This window comes from Phaenicophaeus curvirostris, assembly GCF_032191515.1.
Source record: "Phaenicophaeus curvirostris isolate KB17595 chromosome W unlocalized genomic scaffold, BPBGC_Pcur_1.0 scaffold_34, whole genome shotgun sequence".
NCBI lineage: Eukaryota > Metazoa > Chordata > Aves > Cuculiformes > Cuculidae > Phaenicophaeus > Phaenicophaeus curvirostris.
Genome location: NW_027206663.1, coordinates 1,555,243 through 1,578,156, shown reverse-complemented (window position 1 = coordinate 1,578,156; position 22,914 = coordinate 1,555,243). Strand labels below are relative to the sequence as shown.

Genomic DNA, 22,914 nt, shown 5'->3' with positions numbered 1-22,914 from the left:
CCTCATTATCTTCACTGAAGAGAGAGAAGATGACACTGATGTTTAGCTAGAGAGAGTTGTGGAATATGCTGAATATACTTGAAACCTAGTTCCTTAGTTTTGGACAAAGTACAAAAAAGTTGCTCTAATTAACAGGCACAAAGAATGGCCACTAGAATGGAAATGAGCAGCTGAACCTATGAGACTTCTTTCTTGGCTGTTCAGCCTACAAAAGGAGCAGATGGAGGTGTGTGTTGTCTTTAAATACGTCAGGAAGACAAAATGCAAGGAAAGTAAAAGAACTATTTACCTTAAAAGCTGATACTGGTGCAAACCCAAATGGTTATAATCTGACCAAAAATAAATTTCTAGTGGAAAGTAAGGGGAGATTTATCATTACTATAATGAGGTCCTAGAACAACTGTTCCAATAAGAGAAATTGGGGCAAAGATGCATCTTGTTTATAAACTGTAAGCAAGAGTGCATAGCTCGGTTGTCTGTCTGATAATATTTGGACTCAGTGACTCAAGTGCTTCTTCTAAGCTCTATTTTTTCTTATTATGCTGTTGAAATTTGGAGACTTTCCAAGAGATGCCGAAAGCGACCCAGCATTTGTAATTGCTTACAGTGAAAAGATTAGATGCATTAGAGGGGAAAAAAAAATCTGAAATATCAAATTGGTAGATGCTGCTTATGTATTTATATGTGTATATATGTATCATTATGTGTGTCTAACAATGGTCTATCAGGATGCAAATCATAAGTTTCTGGGCTATGGGCAATTTTTTGAGCACTGAGTATTTGCAGGTAAGGTTCTAAAGAAGTCAAAACCTTAACTGGTAGGAGTCACTGGTCAGACTCGTAGTACAAGAGTTTCTTGAAACACTGAACTACCTTTGGTGGGATTAGCCCTTGTGTTAGGTGCATTTGCTTCTTTATCTGTCATTTATCTGATGTTTAGAAACTCAGGAGTAGGTGAAAGAGAAAGACTTGTCACTGCTTCACCTTATTTCTCTCTGTGTGAAAATAAGGAACTGGAATAGACAAGTCATGTTGCCCTAAAAACATGGAAGACATTACTAGAGGCAGTAGAGTAGATTCAGTTAACTATCTAAATTTATACTGTTTTAATCAATATATTTTGCTGATTTTGCATTTTTTCAAGTTTCAAGGAACATTCAAGATAATCTAATGCAAGTGCTGAAAGCTACCTATTTTAATATTATACACTTTTAATACAATATATACAGTAATTATATACATCGTATAGTGGGGGAAAAAGTTGGAATTCTGCCCCCTCCCCCCCCAAAAAAAGTACTCTCATCTCTGTAGCCCCTGCCAAATCATCTGTCCAAGGATTCTTAATTGGTACACTTCCTTGTTATGCCTGCAGGGCTAAGAATGCCCTCTAAAAGTATAGTGCGCTTGTTTATAATCTGATTGAAATATTGTAATAGGCGTTTTTGATAAACAAATCTTTTTACCAAGATCTGTGAATAGGTATAGTGACTGAATTGACATTTTAGTGATCATTTTAACCAGTGATACTGGTCTTTTCTTGGGAAGACTGCTTACATAGAAATGAGTACAACAGAAGAATAAACTGAGAATTTAAGTGGTGGCTTAAATTGGTTTTTGGGTTGTTTTTTTCATGGTGTTTTTTTTTTTTTTAATTCTACCCTCACCATGCAAAGTAGAAACTAGTTAAATATGAAGGTCAGAGTAGAAAACCTAAACTATCAATGCACTTACAGTACTGCATGCAACTACAAGGATTTTGCATTTCCTTCCTTCCCTTTATCCATGCTTTCAGCTCCAAGAGAAAACTGCCATAACATTAAATAACTTAATATTCTGGAATGTTTAAAAGTATGTTTTTATTCATAATACTTGCCTTAGCACAGTTAAATATTTATGATAATATAGTAATATAACTTATGGACTTGACTGCATGACTGTTTTAAAACAGAGTCCAGCCTTTGTGTGTGTGTGTGTGTGTGTGTTCATGATTAAAAAAAAATCCAGAAATCTTCCCTATATTTCAAATGTACTTATTTAGTTTTCTTTGTTAATCACGTGAGGGAGTAAGAAAGTGTCCATCTTTATGCTTGTGTTTCATTAAATGATTCTGAACTCCTTTCTGTTTTCTGATAAGTTTTGAACCAGCTGCCTCTTCCTTCACCTTTACCTGCTACAACAACAAAAAGTCTGCTTTTCAATGGACGGATAGCTGAAGAGGTGAACTGCCTTCTGGCTTGCAGAGATGAAAATCTGGTTTCACAGCTTGTCCACAGTCTCAATCAGGTGTCAACAGATCACATGTATGTATTTTGAACTTCAGCTATATCAGATCACTATCCTTATTCCTTGAAATTAAGATGAACTGAATTGAGAAGGGTGTTTGTGAGAATCTGAAAATTGTAATGTGCAGATTTTTATTAGGCTTTCTTAGCAGATTACCGCTGTATGAGTTTCAGTCAATCAGAATGTTAATAATTGTCTGACAGCCCTTATGCATAACTAATTTTTTTTAATAGATCTACTGCTTGTTCCCTTTTTGCTGATTAGGAGTGCAGACTTTGTGGTATTGATTGCACAACAGTCATTTGTGTTCCACTTTAGTTAATAATGTGCACGGACAAATTATATATTCAGTATTACAGAAAAAGATATTTCTTTGAGACACTCATGTAAGACCTGTATCAGTTCTGATCAGATATTGAACTTAAATATTTTAAGAATTGAACCAGCAAGTATGTTAATATATTCTTTTTGTTAATATATATTTTGGTTTTTTTTTCATTTTTCTGTGGTATCCTTTGAATTGTCTTATTTTGACAGCCCTGTCTTTTTCATACATGTTCCAATCAATTGTTTGATCAAATGGAAGTAGCCTTTAAAAGTCTTCAAAGCAAACAATAAGTGAAAACATGGATGGCATTTATAGAAAATACATTACATTTTTGATGGTTCATAGGGAATCCTTATGATGTCAGAGATATGCCAATTTTTCTTTTTAAAATAAAAGATTCTCAAAGTGTTGGGCTGCAATCTGTTATGCATTCATGAATCTCTTATTTTCACTCCTACAATAACACTTTCTTGCTGTTATGCCAAAGTGATGTTCTTTTATGGAGAAGATCACATTACAAATGCAGATATAAGAAACTTTTTATAGTAGTCTGAAACTGTCATCTTAAGTAAGTGATTAGCAACAGAAAATAATTTTGAAGGCTAGTAGGAATATCTCTTCTTCCATTCCTTAAACAAGAGAGAAAAAAAATAGGTAGGGAACAATGCTTTGCAGATTTGGTTTTTTTCTATATTTTAACAGTAAATTGTCATTGTTTGACTTGGTTTTGACTGGGGTTGGGTGGCTGTGTGGTAGTATTTTTATTTGTTTGGGTTTATGTGGGTTTTTTTTCTAACTTATGGTTTTTTATAGTTTGAAAATGTGATTGTCTCTTTATTTGCTTACTTCAACAATTCCAGAGAACTGAAAGATAACCTTGGCAGTGATGATCCAGAGGGAGATATACCAGTCTTGCTACAGGCTATCCTGGCAAGGAATCCTAATGTTTTCAGGGAGAAAAGCATGCAAAACAGATATGGGGTACAAAGTGGTAAGTATTTTTGATTATTTATTGTGTTTTATGTTGTTCTGTAAGTTTAGAGGACTGATGCTAATCACAAATATAGATGGAGCACAACTGTGATAGAATCATGGAATCATTAAGATTGGAAAAGACCTCTAAGATCATCCAGTCAACTGTCAGCCTAACACCACTGTGCCTACTAAACCATGTCCCTAAATGCCATGTCTACACGTTTTTTGAGCACCTCCAGAGAAGGAGACTCCACCACTTCCCTTCACAGCCTGTTCCAATGCTTCACCACTATTTTTCCTAATATCCAATCTAAACCTCCCCTTTCACAACTTGAGGCCATTTCCTCTCATCCTATCACTTGTTACTTGGGAGAAGAGACCAACACCCACTGCACTACAACCTCTTTTTAGGTAGTTGTAGACAGTGATAAGGTCTCCCCTCAGCCTCTTCCAGGCTAAACAGCCCCAGTTCCCTTAGCCGCTACTCATAAGACTTGTGCTCCAGACCCTTCACCAGCTTTGTTGCTCTTCTCTGGACATGCTCCAGCACCTCAATGTTCTTGTTGTAGTGAGAGGCCCAAAAGTGAACACAGTATTTATGCCTTACTTTGTATTTTATAGTGATATAAAGTTATGTATCTTAACATCTTGTAAAAGTAAAATTTCAAGATATCAAGATACATAACAAAAAATTGTATTAGAATAAACATGGAAATAAACTCTACTGGGTATTTTTGTAAAAAATAATGTTTAATTTCACTACTAAGTTTAATTTCCAGGATGAGTTATTGGATTGTATTTAAAAGTAATTTTATTTGAATTTCTTTGACTAGGTTCATACATTTGTCTTGGTAAATAATTGAAGTTGGAAAAATACACCTTGATCTGACTGAAAATCTGTATGATTATAGTGTATCTTTTAGTGCTAGTTCCTAATAGTTCCGGGGTAAGGAATAAGGTTGAATGAACCATACTTAACAGCTCCTTCCTGCCATTCCTCTTGTCAGCTATTTGTGATGCCCTATGGATTTTACTGTTTCGATAGCTAATTCTGTGTTTAGTAGGATATACTGCTGGATAGCAAAAATGGAGAAGGGGAGAGACCAAGCAAAGCATTAATCAGACAGATTCTAGTTGTAGATCTGGAGACTTCTTTATTTGCACCTGAAATATTTTCTTTAAATACTAAACTATTAAATAAGTAGGAGAATTTCCACCATTTTTGCCGTTTGAGAATAAAGCTTTTGCTAGCATTGTGGCGGTATGGATAGGAGTGTTACTGGAGTCCACAATGGATAGAAAGTGTAGGATTTTTCTGGAGGGGAAAAGTAATAAAAAGAGATTTTTAAGTTCCTTCACCTAAGATAGTGAATAAAAAGTCATACAATATTTGAAAAAATCTTGCTAAGGACAGAACACGCAATGTTCCTTGAAAGAATGCAGAAATTTCAGGGAATGAAAATGTGAAAGACAGTACTAAATATTTTGTTGCTCATTGATACATATACCCTGAAATTTAAGCTCTGAAAACAGTCTCCAGGTTCTGGGTTTGGTGATAGCCATTGCAGAGGATGATTTTTCCAGCTGTAGGAAAACTTGTGACTGTCATAGAATCGTGGAATGATTTGGCTTGGAAGGGACCTTAAAGATCACTCAATTCCAACCCCCCTGCCATGGTTAGGGACACCTCCCAGGAGGTCAGGTTGCTCAAAGCCCCATCCAACCTGGCCTTGAACGCTTCCAGGGAGGGGGCATCCACAGCTTCCCTGGGCAACCTGGGCCAGTGCCTCACCACCCTCACAGTAAAAAATTTCTTCCTAACATCTAATCTAAATCTTCCCTCTTTCATCTCTAAAACCATTCCTCCTCATCCTATCCCTGCACTCCCTGATCAAGAGCCCCTCCCCAGCTTTCCAGTAGGCCCCCTTCAGTACTGGAAGGCTGCTCTAAGGTCTCCTTGGAACCTTCTCTTCTCCAGGCTGAACAAGCCCAACTCTCTCAGCCTGTTCTCAGAGGGGAGGTGCTCCAGCCCTCTGATCATCTTTGTGGTCCTCCTCTGGACTTGCTTTGACAGATTCATGTCTTTCCTGTGTTGAGGACTCCAGAACTGAATGCAGAATCACAGAATCACAGAATCACAGAATAACCAGGTTGGAAGAGACCCACCGGATCATCGAGTCCAACCATTCCTATCAACCACTAAACCATGCCCCTTAGCACCTCGTCCACCCGTCCCTTAAACACCTCCAGGGAAGGTGACTCAACCACCTCCCTGGGCAGCCCGTTCCAATGCCCAATGACCCTTTCTGTGAAGAATTTTTTCCTAATGTCCAGCCTAAACCTCCCCTGGCGGAGCTTGAGGCCATTCCCTCTTGTCCTGTCCCCTGTCACTTGGGAGAAGAGGCCAGCACCCTCCTCTCTACAACCTCCTTTCAGGTAGTTGTAGAGAGCAATGAGGTCTCCCCTCAGCCTCCTCTTCTCCAGGCTAAACAACCCCAGCTCTCTCAGCCGCTCCTCCTAAGACCTGCTCTCCAGCCCCCTCACCAGCTTTGTTGCTCTTCTCTGGACTCGCTCCAGAGCCTGACTCCAGCTGAGGTCTCCAGGACTCCAGCTGAGGTCTCACGAGAGCAGGACAGAAGGGGAGAATCACCTCCCTTGTCCTGGTGGTCACGCTTCTTTTGATGCAGCCCAGGGTATGGTTGGCTTTCTGGCCTGCGAGCGCATATTGCTAGTTCATTCACTAGCACCCCCAAGTCCTTCTCTTCAGGGCTGCTCTCAATCCATTCTCCGCCCAGCCTGTAATCGTGCTTGGGATTGCCCCAACGCAGGTGCAAGACCTTGCACTTGGCCTCAGTGCACTTCATCAAGTTTGAACAAGCCCAACTCTTAAGCATGTCAAGGTCCCTCTGGATGACATCCCTTCTCTCTAGCATGTCAACTGCACCACACAGCTTGGTGTCATTGGCAAACTTACTGAGGGTGCCCTTACTCCCTCTGTCCATGTCTGTGACAAAGATGTTAAACAACACTTGACCCAATACTGACCCCTGCAGAATGCCACTCGTCACCAGTCTCTGCTTGGACACTGAGCCGTTGACCACAACTCCTTAAGTGTGACCACCCAGCCAATTTCTTATCCATTGAGCGGTCCATCCATCAAATCCATATCTCTCGAATTTAGAGACAAGGGTGTCATGCAGGACAGTGTCAAATGCTTTGCATCTTACATTTGTCTTGCCATTTTGCAGAGTGATTCCACAAAGAATATTCACTCGAATGAACATTTGCCACCAGTTTTGTAGAGTAAAATAAGTTTTTGATAGTGTAAAAGGGAGACATTGTTTCTTAAATTATTTGTTCCAGCAGAGGCTTTTGAAAGAAAGAAGATAGCGACTTAATTACTTTCTAATTTTTGCTAATTCCATTCCTTGAAGGCGGAAACAGTTTTGCAGCTTGATTCAATAGGTTAAGAATAATCCCTAATGAAATAAAGGCATGTCTGTCTTTAGTAAATATACTTTAGCCTATGCTTGCAGGAAGGTACTAGTACAGAATTAAAAATAATTCAACATAAAAGAATAGTCGATGTTATTTTAATAAAGCTAACAAAGTTGTTTCAGACAACTGGAAGAGATCAGACTTTAAAAATTCACAATTCTGAATACTTGTACCAGTGCAAATATTGCAATCTAAGTCTGGAATTGGAATGATTGAAAGAAAGGGGGAAGAGGAGAAAAGCATAGCTGTAGACCAAGTATTTTGAGAAGGTGGTGGCCCTGGAATGAATGTTTGGAAAAGCCAGGGAAAGCGTGACTTTATTTTCTATGGAAAAAGGCCGCACTTACCTGGAAATAAGGGGATTTTTAAGCTAGATGCTGGTGAATTGTGGTCTATTTACTCAGCCTGGGGTGGGCCTCTGCACCATGATCCCTTGAGTGTCAGTTCCAGCGTTACTATGGACAAACTGAACTCAAATTTTTTCTAACCCAAGAACAGAAAGACCACCTGGCTAAAGAATTACATTAAATGTAGAATCAAGTTCTTGGTTCAGTACAGTTTGTCAGGAAACGAAAGCATCTTCAGAAAGCTAAATATTATTTTTTGAATCCTTATGAATATATGTTAAAGCAGAAGCAGAATTCTGTGCTTTAATACAGTTTAATCATACGACACTTTTCTGTGATCTCGAGCTATGTTTTTACATAGTGCATTCTTGGCATTTAGTAGGAATGCTAAAATAGATTTATGCATATCACTTTTTTCCAAGCAAAAAAAATTATAGTTAAGACTGGGAGTATGTGTTAAGGAAACTCATTCTAGGAATGTTATTACTAGAATGATGTTTTCTCAAAATTGAACATTACCAACAATCAAAGTTAAAGTTGCATTTAAAAGAAATTTTCAAGTATTTTAAGGTATGGAAATGCACAGTGGAGCCATAAATCTGCTACTTATGATAGTAATGTAATTGGCTATGGATTAATTTTAACTCCTTTTTAGACTAAATATTTGGGGCTTATTTTTACTCCTTCCTCATTACATCATTACTAGGCAGACATTATCTGTGTGGAAACTTTGGAGACACTATTGTGATGCGTTTTTTGGTTGTTTTTTTTTGTGGTGATGGTGGTTGGTTGGAGGTTTTTCTGTGGGGGGAGGGAGGAGGAGGAATTATGGGGTTTTTGTTTGGGGTTTCTTTAACTTAACTAGATTATCTCCCCCATGTTGCCCCCTGCCCTAAAGGAGATAGAGAGGTGAGAACTGTTTGCCACAGAATAAGTTTTAGGGGTTTTAAAATAGCATTATAAAATGGATTCATTTATATTTTTTCAGTCATTCTTTTAAACCAAAACCTACTGCATCTGCATTTTAAAACATGTTTTAAATTTAGGGAGGGAAAAACAAATAAATAGGATTTTAAAGTGTTCTAAAAGTGCAGTCTTTGCTTTAAGCATAAAATGAAACATTATCTGTATAGTTCATACTCATATGGGCACATTCTGTCAGTTTTCTGTACATGAATGTTAAGGGTTGTAGTTTGACTAACTACTACCTAGCTGTGGTGAGAGACAAGTGGGCAGTGGACATGCTGGGTGCTGCCTCCAACATGAAACCCCTTGACTTTCTTCCTCACTTGTCTCTGTGCAAGGCAAGGCAACCAGTGTCCATTTAAACAAATTTTGCTGGAGTTGAAAAGACCCTTTCTGTACTGAAGTATGGAGGGCTCTGATTTTTTTTTTTTTTTTTAATTTTTTAAGCACAGCATGGGACTTTCTCTCTTGCTCTGGGCTAGTTTGCATGTGATGAGGTACTTGGAATGCAGCACTTCATACATACCAGGAGGTAGTAATGGCTGCATTCCTGGGAGATTATCACATATCTTCTCTGCTGGAGAGAGGGGAAGAAAGGGAGACAAAGATTTCTGAAACTAGCTTTGCTTGTGTGAATATTGCAGTAATTGAAATCGTTGACAGTACTTGAAGGATTGATGACTCCAAACACTCTGGATTGGGGACTACCGTCAGTCTTCTATCTAAACTTTGGTTTAAAATATTTACATTACTGATATGCTTTTACCCACGACCGTGGATCACTTGCTGTGGCTTCCCAAGCTGCAGCATGCACATGAATTCTGACACTACTTTAGCTGCAAGATATTCAGTTCTGTCATTAAAATCACCTAGTTAAAAGTCATATAGGTTTTTGTTTACCTGCAGCACTTCAAATTCCAGTGTCATGTGGTGGTTAGGAAATTCTTTATACCTGTATCAAAGAGAGGAAAAAAGATTCCTTTGAATTCTCCCTAATAAAGATGTTAGTTTCAAGCACATTGGCATCTAGTACAACTGAATTTCCAAAGCATGACTGTGGGAATTTGCAGGCTCTGGCCATTTAGAGGTGGAACATTGGTGGTTCTTTGCATATAAAAATATTTCAGTACCTTCTTTGATACCATTCCTTGTAAGCATGGTGGAGGTGGAATAGAAAGGTTTTGTCCCTGGGTAGAAAGGAACCACTAAGGCGTTATGGGAACAAGGAGAATATCTTGCACCGCTCAGCCTGAGATGATTGTTTTCTGTACTTGTTCTAAAAATGGGAGATAAGTTTTCTGTGTTCCTCTGACTTGTGAAATTTCCAAATATTTTACTTATTGGCACAATGAGTACAGTAAACACTGGTCTAGGGTGTGGAGTATATGTCCTGTTATAAAATATTTCTATTTACTAGCAGGTTTTTGCCTGAGGAACAGAGGAAGGAACTACTGTTGATATTTAGAATTCAATTAATACTGCTTTAGGGAACACTTTTTATGTCATGGTATAAATGAACATCTTACATGGAATCAATCTTTTTTTAATCTTTTCTAAGAGTTGTAGGTAGAAGATGTTAATATCTGTAAGATTTATAATCTCTTTTGTATATAACAATTTCGGAAATGAGAGACTTCATTGATTAAAAGAGAAATGCATGTAAATTAATGCTACTGTCTTCTTTATAGGGATGATGATGTCGCAGTTTAATATTTCTCAGAATTCCATGCGAGGTAGCCCTGCATCTTCCAATTACCAGCAAACCACTATCTCACATAGCCCTTCCAGGTAATGCTTTCTTTTAGATGAGGTGGGATGGGCAGTGAACTGCAAATTCTTCCTACAATGGCAGTCAGTTCTCGTTGCAAGTATGTGAATGGAAGATGACCAATATCAAGACAAATTTTGCATTTGTCCGAGAGCGGAGTGCTTTTCTTCAGCTGGCAAAGAAACATCTTTTTGTTACTGAGTTAATCTTTGTTATTCTAAGGACTAATCATGATTCTCTGCTCTCTCTCCCTCCCATAATTTTGGCAAACTTTCTTGGAGTCCCCCTGCTTCCTGTCACCCCTCCAAGCTGTTCTCTACCTGTGGCAGAAGCTGAGACTGTTGGCAGGATGATAGGAGAGAAGAGGCTATGTGTTCCAGCATGTATAACAGTACCAATATTGACAGGAGGGTGGGAAAGAATCACAGAATCATAGAATGGTTTGGGTTGGAAGGGACCTTAAAGATCATCCAGTTCCAACCCCCTGCCATGGGCAGGGACGCCTCCTACTGGAAGGCTTGTAAAAGTATGGAGTATTGATATAACAGGTTACAAAAGGCTGCTCAGAGGAGGATAGGCCCAGTAGTTTAGCCAGTCTTTCAGCAGCATCCTCATCAACTTTCTGGTTCTTTTTCAAACTTTGAATGTCAGTAAGTAGCATGTACCTACAATCCAGTTCTTTATTAATATAATAAATTAGTCTGAACTAGAAGGAAAGAGTTCTGCATGTAGTTTCAACCCAGTTACTGGGCTTTAACAGATTTCATCTCAAGTTATTAGATATCATTATTAAAATAAATTTATTTCACTTCAAGGTAGTGTAATTGCTTTGGCAAATTAAATGCTCTGTATCTGCACAATACCCAGTACACATTTTTACTTTTATATCTAAAAGTGATATTGAAAAAGATTTTTAATTGTGAATATTACAATGTGCCAAGTTTTCTTGAAATCCTTGTGAAATCCTTGCAAAATCCTTGTGTTATATACTTTGCTATTTCTTTCTATGGAAGCTTACCTTCGTAGAGTTGCTATCTAGAACTGATTGTTGTGAAAGCATATATTGTACTTTCTGAAATATTTTTTTGTTTATTTTTATTTTGAAAAGCTCATATAAAAATGTAAGTCATAAAGTACATGTATTATTTTCACAAGCATAATTTATTTTTATGGCTTCCTATCTTTAAGATTAGGCTAAGATAAAGCTAGTGAAAGTATAAGTTGTATTCAGTGGACTTTGGGTCAAGTCCTACCTAACTGCCTATCACATTCCTGTATCTTAGCAGTATAGTTCCGTTTGATGAAGTTCTTTGAAATCTTACTGGAAAAATCCTATTTATAGTAGAAGGCTCTTTGTTAATCCTGATGAGCTAGTTGTTATGTGAAAATTAAGCCTTAGCTGTCACTTTCGTTCAAACTGCTAGGACTAACTTTTGGAAACTGCTTACCTTGTTTTAGTAAATCTGCAGATCTTATTTTAATAAATATTTGTGTAATTGTTTCCTTTCCCTAGGTGGAGATGTTATGCTTTTTATTCTGTTCTTTGGTTTTAGTAATGCAATACCCAAGCTGTGGCTCTTAAGTAATAATTGAAGTTGTAAAGGTATCCATAGCTTAAAATACTGCTTTTGAAGCAATTTCTTGATTACGTTGGAATTTTGTCTCTTACAGAAGTTATAATGCTCCAAAGTTATAACATTCCTGAAAGAAATGATAACTTAGTCTAAATTTGCTTTTCCAACTTCTAAAAACTTTTTAAATTTTATTTTTAGCCGGTTTGTGCCACCACAGACAAGCTCTGGTAACAGATTTTTGGCACAACAGAACAGTCCAGTGCCTAGTCCATATGCTCCTCAAAGTCCTGGAGGATACATGCCATATTCACATCCTCCAAGTTATACACCACATCCTCAGATGCAGCAAGGTAAGTCTATGATGTTTGTGTTATTCTCTTATCTCATGTCAGCTTTACGTTCATATGCATGTTTTATGACAATTCTTTGAAGAATTCACATGCTTAATGAAGATCTTTGATTTGATAGGGAATTTTTGTTTAAGCTTTGCTTTCTTCACTGTACAGAGTGGTAGTATATACTTTATTTTTTTTAAAAAAAATGGAAGAAGAAAAATTAAAACACATGTTCATGTTACACTGCTCCTCCCTTGTATACCCCCATTTTACATAGTTGTCACGTATACATGACAACAGAAAAAACAAAACAAACCAATAAATTTCATTTGATATTCATGGCAATCATTATCTGTAATAGCAAACTCCTACTTTTTGGCAGTGTAATATAAGTTTTTCTGCCAGCTTATTTAGCCTAACCAAACCTTTGTAGTATAGACCTAACAGAATCACTAGTTTGGAAAAGACCTCCAGGATCACCAAGTCCAACCATTCCTATCAACCACTAAACCATGTCCCATGTCCCACCCACGCATCTTTTAAACACCTCCAGGGATGGTGACTCAACCACTTCCCTGGGCAGCCTCTGCCAGTGCCCAATGATCTTTTCCATGAAAAATTTTTTTCTAATGTCCAGCCTGAACCTCCCCTGGTGCGATCTCACCAGTGCCGAGTACAGGGGCAGATTAACCTCCCTGGACCTGCTGGCCACGCCGTTTCTGATAAAAGCCAAGATGCCATTGGCCTTCTTGGCCACCTGGGCACACTGCTGGCTCATATTCAGTCGGCTGTGGACCAACACACCCAGGTCCCTCTCCTCCAGGCAGCTTTCTAGACAGACTTCTAGTCTGTAGTACTGCATAGGGTTGTTGTGCCCCAAGTGCAGGACCCGGCATTTGGCCTTGTTAAACCTCATGCCATTGGACTCAGCCTGTTCAGATCCCTTTGCAGAGCCTCCCTGCCCTCCAGCAGATCGACACTTCCACCCAGCTTAGTGTCATCCGCAAACTTGTCATTGATAAAGACATTGAACAGGGCTGGACCCAGCACTGAGCCCTGCAGTCACGACTTCTGACCAGCCTCCAGCTGAGGTTAACTCCATTTCCCACCACTCTCTGGGCCCGGCCATCCAACCAGTTTTCCACCCAGGAAAGTCTGCACCTGTCCAAGCCAGAGGCTGACAGTTTCTCAAGCAGAATGCTGTGAGAAACTGTGTCAAAGGCTTTACTGAAGTCCAGGAAGACTACATCCGCAGCAGACTTAGACTAATTTGGCTAGAATTATGCTCAAGGTATGCAGTAACTGGCAGAGATGACCTTCAGAATGAATGGATTTCTTTGTTCTTCCCTTTTTTTTTTTTTTTGAGTAAGTAAAATTCTCATTGGAATCTTTTAAATCATCTATTCTTAAAGTTTAGCAATGTGCTTAGGATTTATATAGCTGTTCTGTATGTAATGTGTATCTTATGAATAACTTGGAAGATACTAAAGGTCCTGAATAGAAATTATATAGAGGAAAATAAAGTTTTCTAAAGCCTATAAGAATACGATACTGACTGTAATGAGAATAGATATGGAGAGAAGCTTGGCTAAATCTCTACATGGAATTTTGGTTTTAAATCCACTTGAAAATTCAAATCTTGGATAGCTAATTCTGTTGAAGATTTTTGTGGTGAAAGGATTCAATCAAGAAAGTTGTTCAGATTCTTGCATCCAACTCATTAATATCCACTATTACACTATTATGGTGTTTTCTGTGGGGTTTTTTAACAGTTAATGACTGTGTGAATATATAAGTATAGTTATTTATATATATATATATATTTTATTTCAGCTTCAGTATCCAGTCCCATTGTCACAGCTGGGATGAGGAATCTCCATGAAAATAAAGTTTCAAGTCAATTGTCTGGAAATCCAGCTAATCATCATGCTGATAATTCTAGACATGGCTCAAATGAAGACTACCTACAGATGGTGCACAGGCTAAGTAGTGATGTATGTATGTTTATTATGATAAAGGAAATATTTACTATGATAAAACAAGTATGTGTTTAGCTGCCTTAGAAGTCAGATATTTTACTAAATTGTTTATGTATAAAACCATTGAACATATATTTCAGTTTCAGATGTGTACACTCAACTGTGTAACTTAATTGTGTGAGATTTAATTTTTTCTAGATCTCTCTTTCCTTTGGAACAGTTTGTAACATTGATCCTGATGAAATTATGAAAAGTAAAAAAATCTTACTTGTGTGAGCTTATTTTAAAGAAATGGTAGAATGCCTCTGCAATTATTGTAGCAATTTGTTGATGCAAACAATACTAGATTCTTAATAGGCATATAGTTAACTTGTCTTTCTGAAGAACCCCATAACTGTCAATTAGAGTTGACATATTTGAATAACCTATTGGGTAATATAGTAGTGTGACTTTAGTTCATATGGGAGAAATTCTTTCTGAACTCTTGAATCTAAAGGGGGAAAAAAACAGCAATGTTCTCCCACAGTGTTTTGAACTTCTTAATTTTCTTCATAATGAGCATATAATCCTGGTGATGAAGCATGTTGGAATTCTTCTTTACAAGTTTGGCACACATTCTCTTAACAGCTCTTAAGGGGAGAGTACTTAAGTTTCATTTTTGGTTTGTGACTTCAGCTGTTTGAACAGTGTCATCATAGCAATGCCTACAATACTAGACACAACAGTAGTTACAAAACTTCATCAAAACCTAGTAGCAAGCAGGCCTCCCCCCCCCTTTTTTCCTTTTTTTCCCTTTTTTCCTTCTTTCTAATTTTCCCCCCTTTTCCCCCCATCCTCTTTCCCCTCCCCTTTCCCCCTGCAATTTGAGTGCTAGAGATTTTGTTTAGTCCTGATGTGTGTATGCTGGAGGGTGTAAATACAAGGTGCTAGTTTGCTTAACTGTAAAAGTAAGTTGGCATTCTAATAAATTTTAAGCATAGGTTAAATGAAAAAAATGATGCGTTTGTTTTAAAACAATCTACTTTTTATGCTCAGTTTCTTTCAGATGGCATTGTATAGAGTTCATGTTTCTGCTTTACAGCTCTTTACAAAAAAATTGTAAACAGAATCTTAAATGTCAGCCAAAAGTGCTTATTTAGCTAGAAGACATATATATATAGTTTTATATATATATATAGTTGTGTGTGTGTTCTGGTTCTGGATTCTTCTTAAGGCTGATTGTGCTCTTGAATATTGTCTTATATAGTAGTCTAATAGCGGTCTAAATCACAAAGATTTTTATACAATAAATATTTTTCTAATATATGTATATGTACTAATTTCAGTCTTTATTTTATCAAGCGTTCAGTGTTCATAATGTTAATTTTTTTATCATTGTCACTTTAGGATGGTGATCCTTCAATAAGGAATGCTGCATCTTTTTCCTTGAGGTCACCACAGTCAGCCTGCTCTCCAGGTGGAAGTGATGGAACCCTTAAAGGTAGTCTAGCAGTCATATATATATATCAATGTGGGTTTTTTTAAGGAACAGAGAGCTTAAAGAAGTATTTTGTTAGTTCTCCTGACTTCTGTTTTCAAATAATACTAAAGAGCATGTCATTAAGTTTTGGATACAAAATTATTTTGAACCCTGATCCAGAAGAAATTTCTGAAGGTCCAAAAATTGATTAATCATAATGCAAAACAAAGCTCAAATTCATGGAGGACAGAATAATTTTAAATCCTTTCCAATATGAACATTAAAGAATGGTTTCAGTTTCACTACATTAGAAATGGTTTAAAGGCAACATTATGAGTATTGAACTCTTAATCAACTCAAAAGTGTTTTAACATTCAGTGCTTATCTTGATTGCAGTCATCAAATTTTAAGAATGTGAAATTAGAAATAGTTCAGTGAACACACTATATATAGCAGAAATGAAGCCTGAAAGCCTTAGCTGTGGAGAAGGAATAGGGTGAACTGTCAGTCAGCTGAGGAAATAATTCTTTATGCTAAAATCTGGAATGCATACTACTGTTTTTAATATTATCCCTAAGAAGCAATGACTGAAATACATAAGACTTAGCAAGGTAGAAGTTTGGGCATATTCTTGTTAATTTAGGTTTTCGGTGCTTATGTATTTACGTGTCAGTAGTAAAAATATGCAACAGTGCTTGCTTCTCTTAAGCCCTGAAACAAAATTAAATCGGAATGGTCAGGTTAGATGGAGTGGGAGAAGAGGAGATGAAGGAGATTCCAGAGAAGATGAGGGTATTGGGCCTGTGAAGCTTCTTGTTGAAGTCTTTGCGGGAGGGGTGATGGCAGAGAGAACAGACGGTTGACACACAATGGATGGACATAACCTTAGAGCAGTCTTCTCATACCTATGAGGAAATTATCAGGAAAACTCAAGTCAGGCTTTTCACAGTTTTGTAGAGGAAGGATGAGAGACAATGCGCTTAAACTGAAATGGGAATTTCTCACTAGGTATAAGGAAAAACTTTTTCACTATCATGACAGTCAATCATTGGAAAAGTGCAGAGAATCTGTGCATTTTCCATATTTGGAGGTTTTCAAGACCAGGCTGGATAAAGCCCTGCATAATGTGGCCTTGCTTACCCTGCTTTGAGCATGAGGATCGACTAAAGATCTCCTGAGGTCCCTTCTTAACTGAATTAAACCTATGATCCCATGACTGCTAAATGTTCTCTGGTTCATCTTCTTAAGGCATATATGGTGTTAAACAGTGATAGAAGAGATATGACTCAAGTGCAAGTGAGAAGTACTTGTATAGCATGCCAGCACCATCAGTATTTTAAGAGGCTTTGTGCTAAAGGACTTGTAAGACTTGTGTAAATGGCAAAGACTAAATGTGGTTGTTTCTCTTTAACTCATTATACAAAATCTATGTTTGTTGAGCTTATCAGTTTAACAATTTTGTGAATCTAAGCTACTTCCACTCAAATATATGATTACCACTTAGAATAATATTTGAATTATTTTTTTTCAAGTTACTGCTGTTTCATTTGGTTGTCTTGGAACACATTTTGAAGGGATACCTTTTCAGTTTATTTCTGAAAACAGTCTGATTGTACAATACAGATTGTAATGTTTCAGCATTAGAGGGGCTGAAAAAATGCAAGAGGAGCTTTTTGATTTATTTACCTGTATGTTAGCTTTACTTTTCTCATTGATAAAGCACACAACTGAAATACTGTTACTAATGGTGCTACTGTTTTGCTTCTTAAAGAGATTAATGAACCCTGATTGAGTGAACCAGTTCTTGATGTCTGCAAGAATCTTGCCAGACACTTACTTCCTCTAATCTTGCATTTTAGGAATGTATTAGAGGTGTGGATAATTACAGTGTTACTTTGAATATGTGATCCCTGACAGTGAGTTTTCGGTCTATGATTTGGAGTGAAAGCTATTGGTTATACTGATAAATTTTCTAGTGATGGACAAACAGCAAGTATCTGCTGAATTTTTTGTTGCTATTCTTATTAGTCCTTGAAAGTTTGGTTGGCAAGTTGCAAACTTTGCTAATTTTCTTAATAAAAATTTTTAATTGTTTGTTTGGGAGGACAAAAAGAATGGCACTTAAACATCATCAGTCCAGAGAAACATCACAGAAATTATGTTAAAATATCTTAAGCTTTCTTATATAACATAGAAACGTGAGTCAATTACTGAAGATATGAGTACAGACTACAATTCTGTACTTATGACACGGAAGTAGCAAGGACTTCTGGAGACTTGGAGATTGTACAGCCTTGAATTTTTTAAGACTAAACGATAGCTGTCTGTTCCATAGAATGTGAATCAGAAAGAAGTTTTGTTTGCAACTTGGGCAAGTATTTGAGAGATGACAGAAGCTATATTTGTTCTTTTGATTTGTTATTCATTTATTCAGTGGAGTAAAATTTCTCTATTACAGCAATTTTTCCCTCATTCTGCTCCAGTAAAGGTACCAGAACAGCTGAAGTTTTACCCAGAAGTTCTAGGCTGGTCTTTATCCTTTCTTTTTTATGTAAATTTTATATTTTTAGCTATGCAAACAGAATAGTGGCTCTGCTTTCATGCTGTCATTTGTTACCACATCTTCTTTCATAGAAAATTTATTTCTATGAAATCAATTCTGAAGAATTAACATGAAGTATTTTCCTTCTGTTGAGCTCATAAAATATTCTGTGGTATCCATTACCCAAGATCAATTGCTCATCAAAATTCTTTATCCATTTGTTCTACTTTCCCACTACTCTGGAATCTCAAAAAAAGATATTTTTTTCCAAGACAACTTTAAAGATCTGTATAAAAGAAAGCCTTCCACTGTGGTTTTAGTCCATTGATTTCCAAAGAGAAGAGTTTACAGTATTTACAGTACTGTTTCCATACAGTTTCTTAAACTCCTGGGAAAACATCTGTAAGAAATAGCAACAACCCTTATGAAAGTAGATAATTTTGCACTCTTTTCCAGAAATAAGTTGCGTTCCCTCCAGAAATTATTAATGAGTACTTGATTATTTTCTGAATAATTTGGAAAGATTACTTTTATTTTCTTAGTGATTTATAGGACTTCTCCAGAGAGATTCCTCTACACTTTGTCTTTGAATGTAGATGAATTAGGAATCTTCTCGAATCTGTAGTACAGTGCTCTCAAAGGTACTTGTTAAGAAAAATTATTATCTCACCCTCTCTCCTTCAAAAGAAAGGTGGAAGAAATTTATTCCAAGATATTTTCTGACAGGGCCAAATTATACATTCATTCTTGTTTCTTTCTTCAAGTCTTAACTTTTTATGCAAGGATGCTTCTGAATACAGAAGTTCTAAGCTGCAGCAGCCAGAGCTGAGGATTTTCATGACACATTTGAAACTCTGGAGAAAGTGGTGGGACTCTTCTCTGAAAATTATTGAAAGAGAATATGGAAAGTGAATACAGTCTGTACACCCAAATGTATGTTGTTGTTTGTCTGTCTCATATGCTATCCCTTTAAGTTTGAATTGTAAATTGAGTTATGCTCTTTGACAACGAATGTCAGTATAGTCTGTTAATAAAAATATAAGTAATAATTTCTTTATATCTAGTGTAAAACTTGGGAAGATCTCCAGAGGAAGTTCCTGTGATTTTAGAAAATACAGCAGAAAAGGGCTTGAGGGATTCCCATCTTACCCTCATGGTGGATGAGCTATACCAGTATCACTCCAAATGCCTTCGATCATTTTTTTTCTCTTTTGTTAAAACGTCAGTAATGGAGTTTCCTTACCTTTGTCATGGAAATTGTTCAAATTCTTAGTGCTAGGAAGCTTTTCTCCTAATGCTTTGTCTCATTCATTTTTGTTGCAGTCAGGCACTAACACTTGACTCCTTTCCAGCAGGCAAGGAACAACAATTCACTTTTTTTTTTTTAATAGCAATCACTTATATATCAAAGAATGTTATTGTGTCTTGCATTAATCTTCTACAGACTAAACAGAGTGGTTTCTATCATCCTTACACATGTAATATTTTCTGAGCTTTGTCTTTGATTTTTTTTATCTGAATTCTAATTGGTCTGTATTTGTCTTGATGTTATACTGCCTTATGTCATAGATAAAACTCTATTTGAAGACTTAGACGGATGAGTAATCAAAAAAGTACTGTAGATGACCTTGTATGATACTACTGTTATATATGAATATAGCTGCTCTTTGGTGATAACTTAGATTTGTATTGAAAGGTGTTATAAACATATTGCTGTCTTTCTGTAGAGCTTATCTATCTTCTTCTCATGTTGTTACAATTAGTCTGTCTCAGATGAATAAAAAGTTTGTGCTGCTTCTTAGTGAATTTCTTTTGTTTCAGAAAGTTATTCCAGTTAGTCAAGCAAACTGTAAATTGATTCTTTTTTTTAAAATCAGTTGTGGGCCTCTCTCTCAAACACTTCACACCAAAAGCTCGTTATGATAGTTAGATTAATAAAATGCTCTCTAATATTCTTCTGTTGCACGAGAAGTTATTAATGCCAAATATTTTATACTACTATTCTTAAGACAGTGCTCTGGAAAGCTGCATTTGTTCACCTACACTCTGTTCATCCATTTTTACCACAAACAACTGATACTCTGAACGCAGTTTTGCAATAGGGTATACTGCAACCTTGCAGTATTTTTGTCTGGACCATACTTCCTTAGCTTGTTAGTGAAATTGTTATGAGAAGCTATATAGAAACCCATGGTAAAGTCCAGGAATGATGATCAATTATCCTTAATCCACAAGACCTATTGCTTAATGGAATAAAAATATTTTGATTTGATGATACTTATTCTTAACAAATTCACTTTGGAATGCTACCTCTTTGTTATTATCTCAATCCTTATAGAAAAATGGGTCTTATATTATGTACGTAAATCATACAGGCTGTATACCTCCTTTACAATCCTTTTGAAGGGACTATATTTAAAAAGATGTAGCACTTGAATGTTCCTGATATTTCTCTTGTGTGCTATGAACCAAATATTAGCCATCAGTATTCACTTATTCACTAGTAGGATTTTTTTCTGTTTTTCATGCATAGGGAACAATACTTCTGGCAAAAGAGCATTTTCCTTAGACCTTCTCTTGCTATTAACATACATAAAAAAGCCTTTCTTGTTCTCTGTCACAACACTGGCCAGTTTCAGATCTAGTTCAGATTTGGCCTTTTGTGTCTTCTCCCTGCATATGCAAACCACAGCTCTGTAATCTTCCTGCAAAGCCTGACCTCACTTCCAGAGATTGTACAATTTCTTTTTCCTCTTGAGTTTCACAAGGGGTTCCTTGCTCAGCCAAGCCGGTCTTCTGCCCTGCTTGCTTGACTTTTGACACAATGGGATCGCCTGCTCCTGTGCTTCTAAAAAGTGGTTCTTAAAAACTGACCAGTGCTCATGGACCCCTAAACCCTCAAAAGCAGATTTCGAGGAGACACTACTAAGTAGCTCCCTGAGTAGCTTAAAGTTTGCTCTCTTGAAGTCCAGGGTAGCAACTCTACTGTCCTTTTTTCTCATTAACCTGAAAATTTTAAACTTGGCTGTTTCATGATCACTGTGGCCAAGACAGCCACCTACCATCACATGTCCCATGAGTCTTTTTCTGTTCACAAACAAGTCTAGGAGGGCATCTTTCCTAGTTGGCTCCCTGAGTACTTCTGACAGGAAGTTGTCTTCTACAGACTTCAACAGTTTCCCAGACTTGCTCCTCAGAGCAGTATGACGTTCCCAGTCAATGTCTGGGAAGTTGAAATCTCCCATAAGGACAAAAGCTACCAATCCAGAGATGTCTCCTAATTGCCTATAGAATAACTCATCATTGCTATCATCCTGGATGAGTGATTGATAGTAGACACCCACACTGACATCTGCTTTGTTTTCCGTCCCCCTTATCCTCACCCAGAGGCTCTCAATCACATCATCCCTAACTGTAAGGGCTGTACAGTCACACTTCATTGATCATTCCACCAAGCCTCGCAAATGCCAATGATATCATAGCTCTGGGAATGGACCAAGGCTTCCAGTTCATCCTGTTTGTTTCTCATACTGTGTGTGTTTGTGCACAAGCATTTCAGACATGCTCCTAAGCCCACAGCGCTCCTAGGAGCAGTGTGAATAATTCCATTAGCATTGCCACCCTCAGGCGATGCCATGCCAACCCTTGGCTTGCCTTCAGCTCTTCTGTTGGTATTCCCTTCCTCCATCAATTCTAGTTTAAAGCCCTCTCGATCAGTCTTGCCAGCTTATGCTCAAAGACACTTTTCCCCATTGAGACAGGTGGATCCTGTCAGGCCTCAGCATATCTTGTACCTCGAAGACTCTTCCATGCTTTAAAACCCCAAAGTTTTGTTGGAGACACCAGTCCTGGAGCCAGGTTCTGATGTCCTGGACTCGCCCATCTTTTTCCAAAGTCTCTCCCTATTACTGGGAAGAGGCAAACACTACTTTTGCTCCTGAAATTTTTAGCATTCTTCCCAGGGCCCTGAAATCTCTTTTGATTGAACTTGGACTTTTTGTTGCAATATTATTAGCACCCACATGAAAGAGCAGAAGTGGATAATAGTCTGAAGGTTGTACTAAGCTCCATCTGATGACATCCCTGATTTGGGCCCCAGGAGGGCAGAAAAATTCCCTGAAAAGAGAGTCCAGTCCGCAGATGGGTGCTTCCATTCCCCTCGGGAGGGAGTCACAAATGACCATAACTCACCACTGTTTCTTCTCAGTGTTGGTCTTAGTGCAGGTCTTGTCACGAGGGTTTGGTCTCTCTGATCTTGGTGAGAGTACTTGCATAGGTTCCTCCTCTCCTATCTCATCATGCACTTTGTCTACTGTACTCAGGGCCTCATACCTATACTGTAAAGGTAGCTGAGAAGGTAAGGAGGGGTTTCTCTTCAGCTCTGTGCAGAGTACTGTGGAATGATTAGTAAGCGTGTAGACAGAAACTGTAAGATTTAGATGTCAGTGATGTGTGCAGTCTCCTGAATAGAAGCTTATTTATTTACTACCCAAGTTACTGATGTACACTGAGCAAGTGAAGCTATTCCATGGTAAATGAACAAGAAGTGTTTTGAAACTTTGCGGTTTTGAGGACGCCAAGTTACTCTCAATGCAATGCATTTTATAGTTGCCTGAATTATAAAGGAGATGATAAGAAATCAGTCAAGAGTCACAGAAAAAAGGTTTTTACAAATTGCTACAGCAGTTAATAATTCCTCTATACTCCTTGCCATCTACCAATAGGAATCAGTAGGAAAAATAATTAGTATAGAGAACCAGTCCCAGGATTATTACCTATGGAGGTATTGTTGACGGGTGTATTTGTTTTCTGTAGAGACCTTATTTCCTATGGTGTTGCCTACTTCACAGCTACCTTTGG

The 22,914-nt window shown here is 37.5% G+C and overlaps 1 protein-coding gene across 4 annotated transcripts in view; it reads left to right on the top strand.

Annotated features, from left to right (window-relative positions):
* Positions 1-22,914, top strand: part of LOC138733790 (nipped-B-like protein) — a 177,919-nt gene that overhangs the window by 59,464 nt on the left and 95,541 nt on the right. For all 4 annotated transcript variants that reach the window (XM_069881279.1, XM_069881276.1, XM_069881277.1 and 1 more), the window contains exons 3-8: positions 2,135-2,300; positions 3,472-3,602; positions 10,086-10,185; positions 11,938-12,089; positions 13,908-14,068; positions 15,440-15,533. In XM_069881279.1, the coding sequence (XP_069737380.1) occupies positions 2,135-2,300; positions 3,472-3,602; positions 10,086-10,185; positions 11,938-12,089; positions 13,908-14,068; positions 15,440-15,533 (804 nt within the window). The remainder of the gene's footprint in view (positions 1-2,134; positions 2,301-3,471; positions 3,603-10,085; positions 10,186-11,937; positions 12,090-13,907; positions 14,069-15,439; positions 15,534-22,914) is intronic.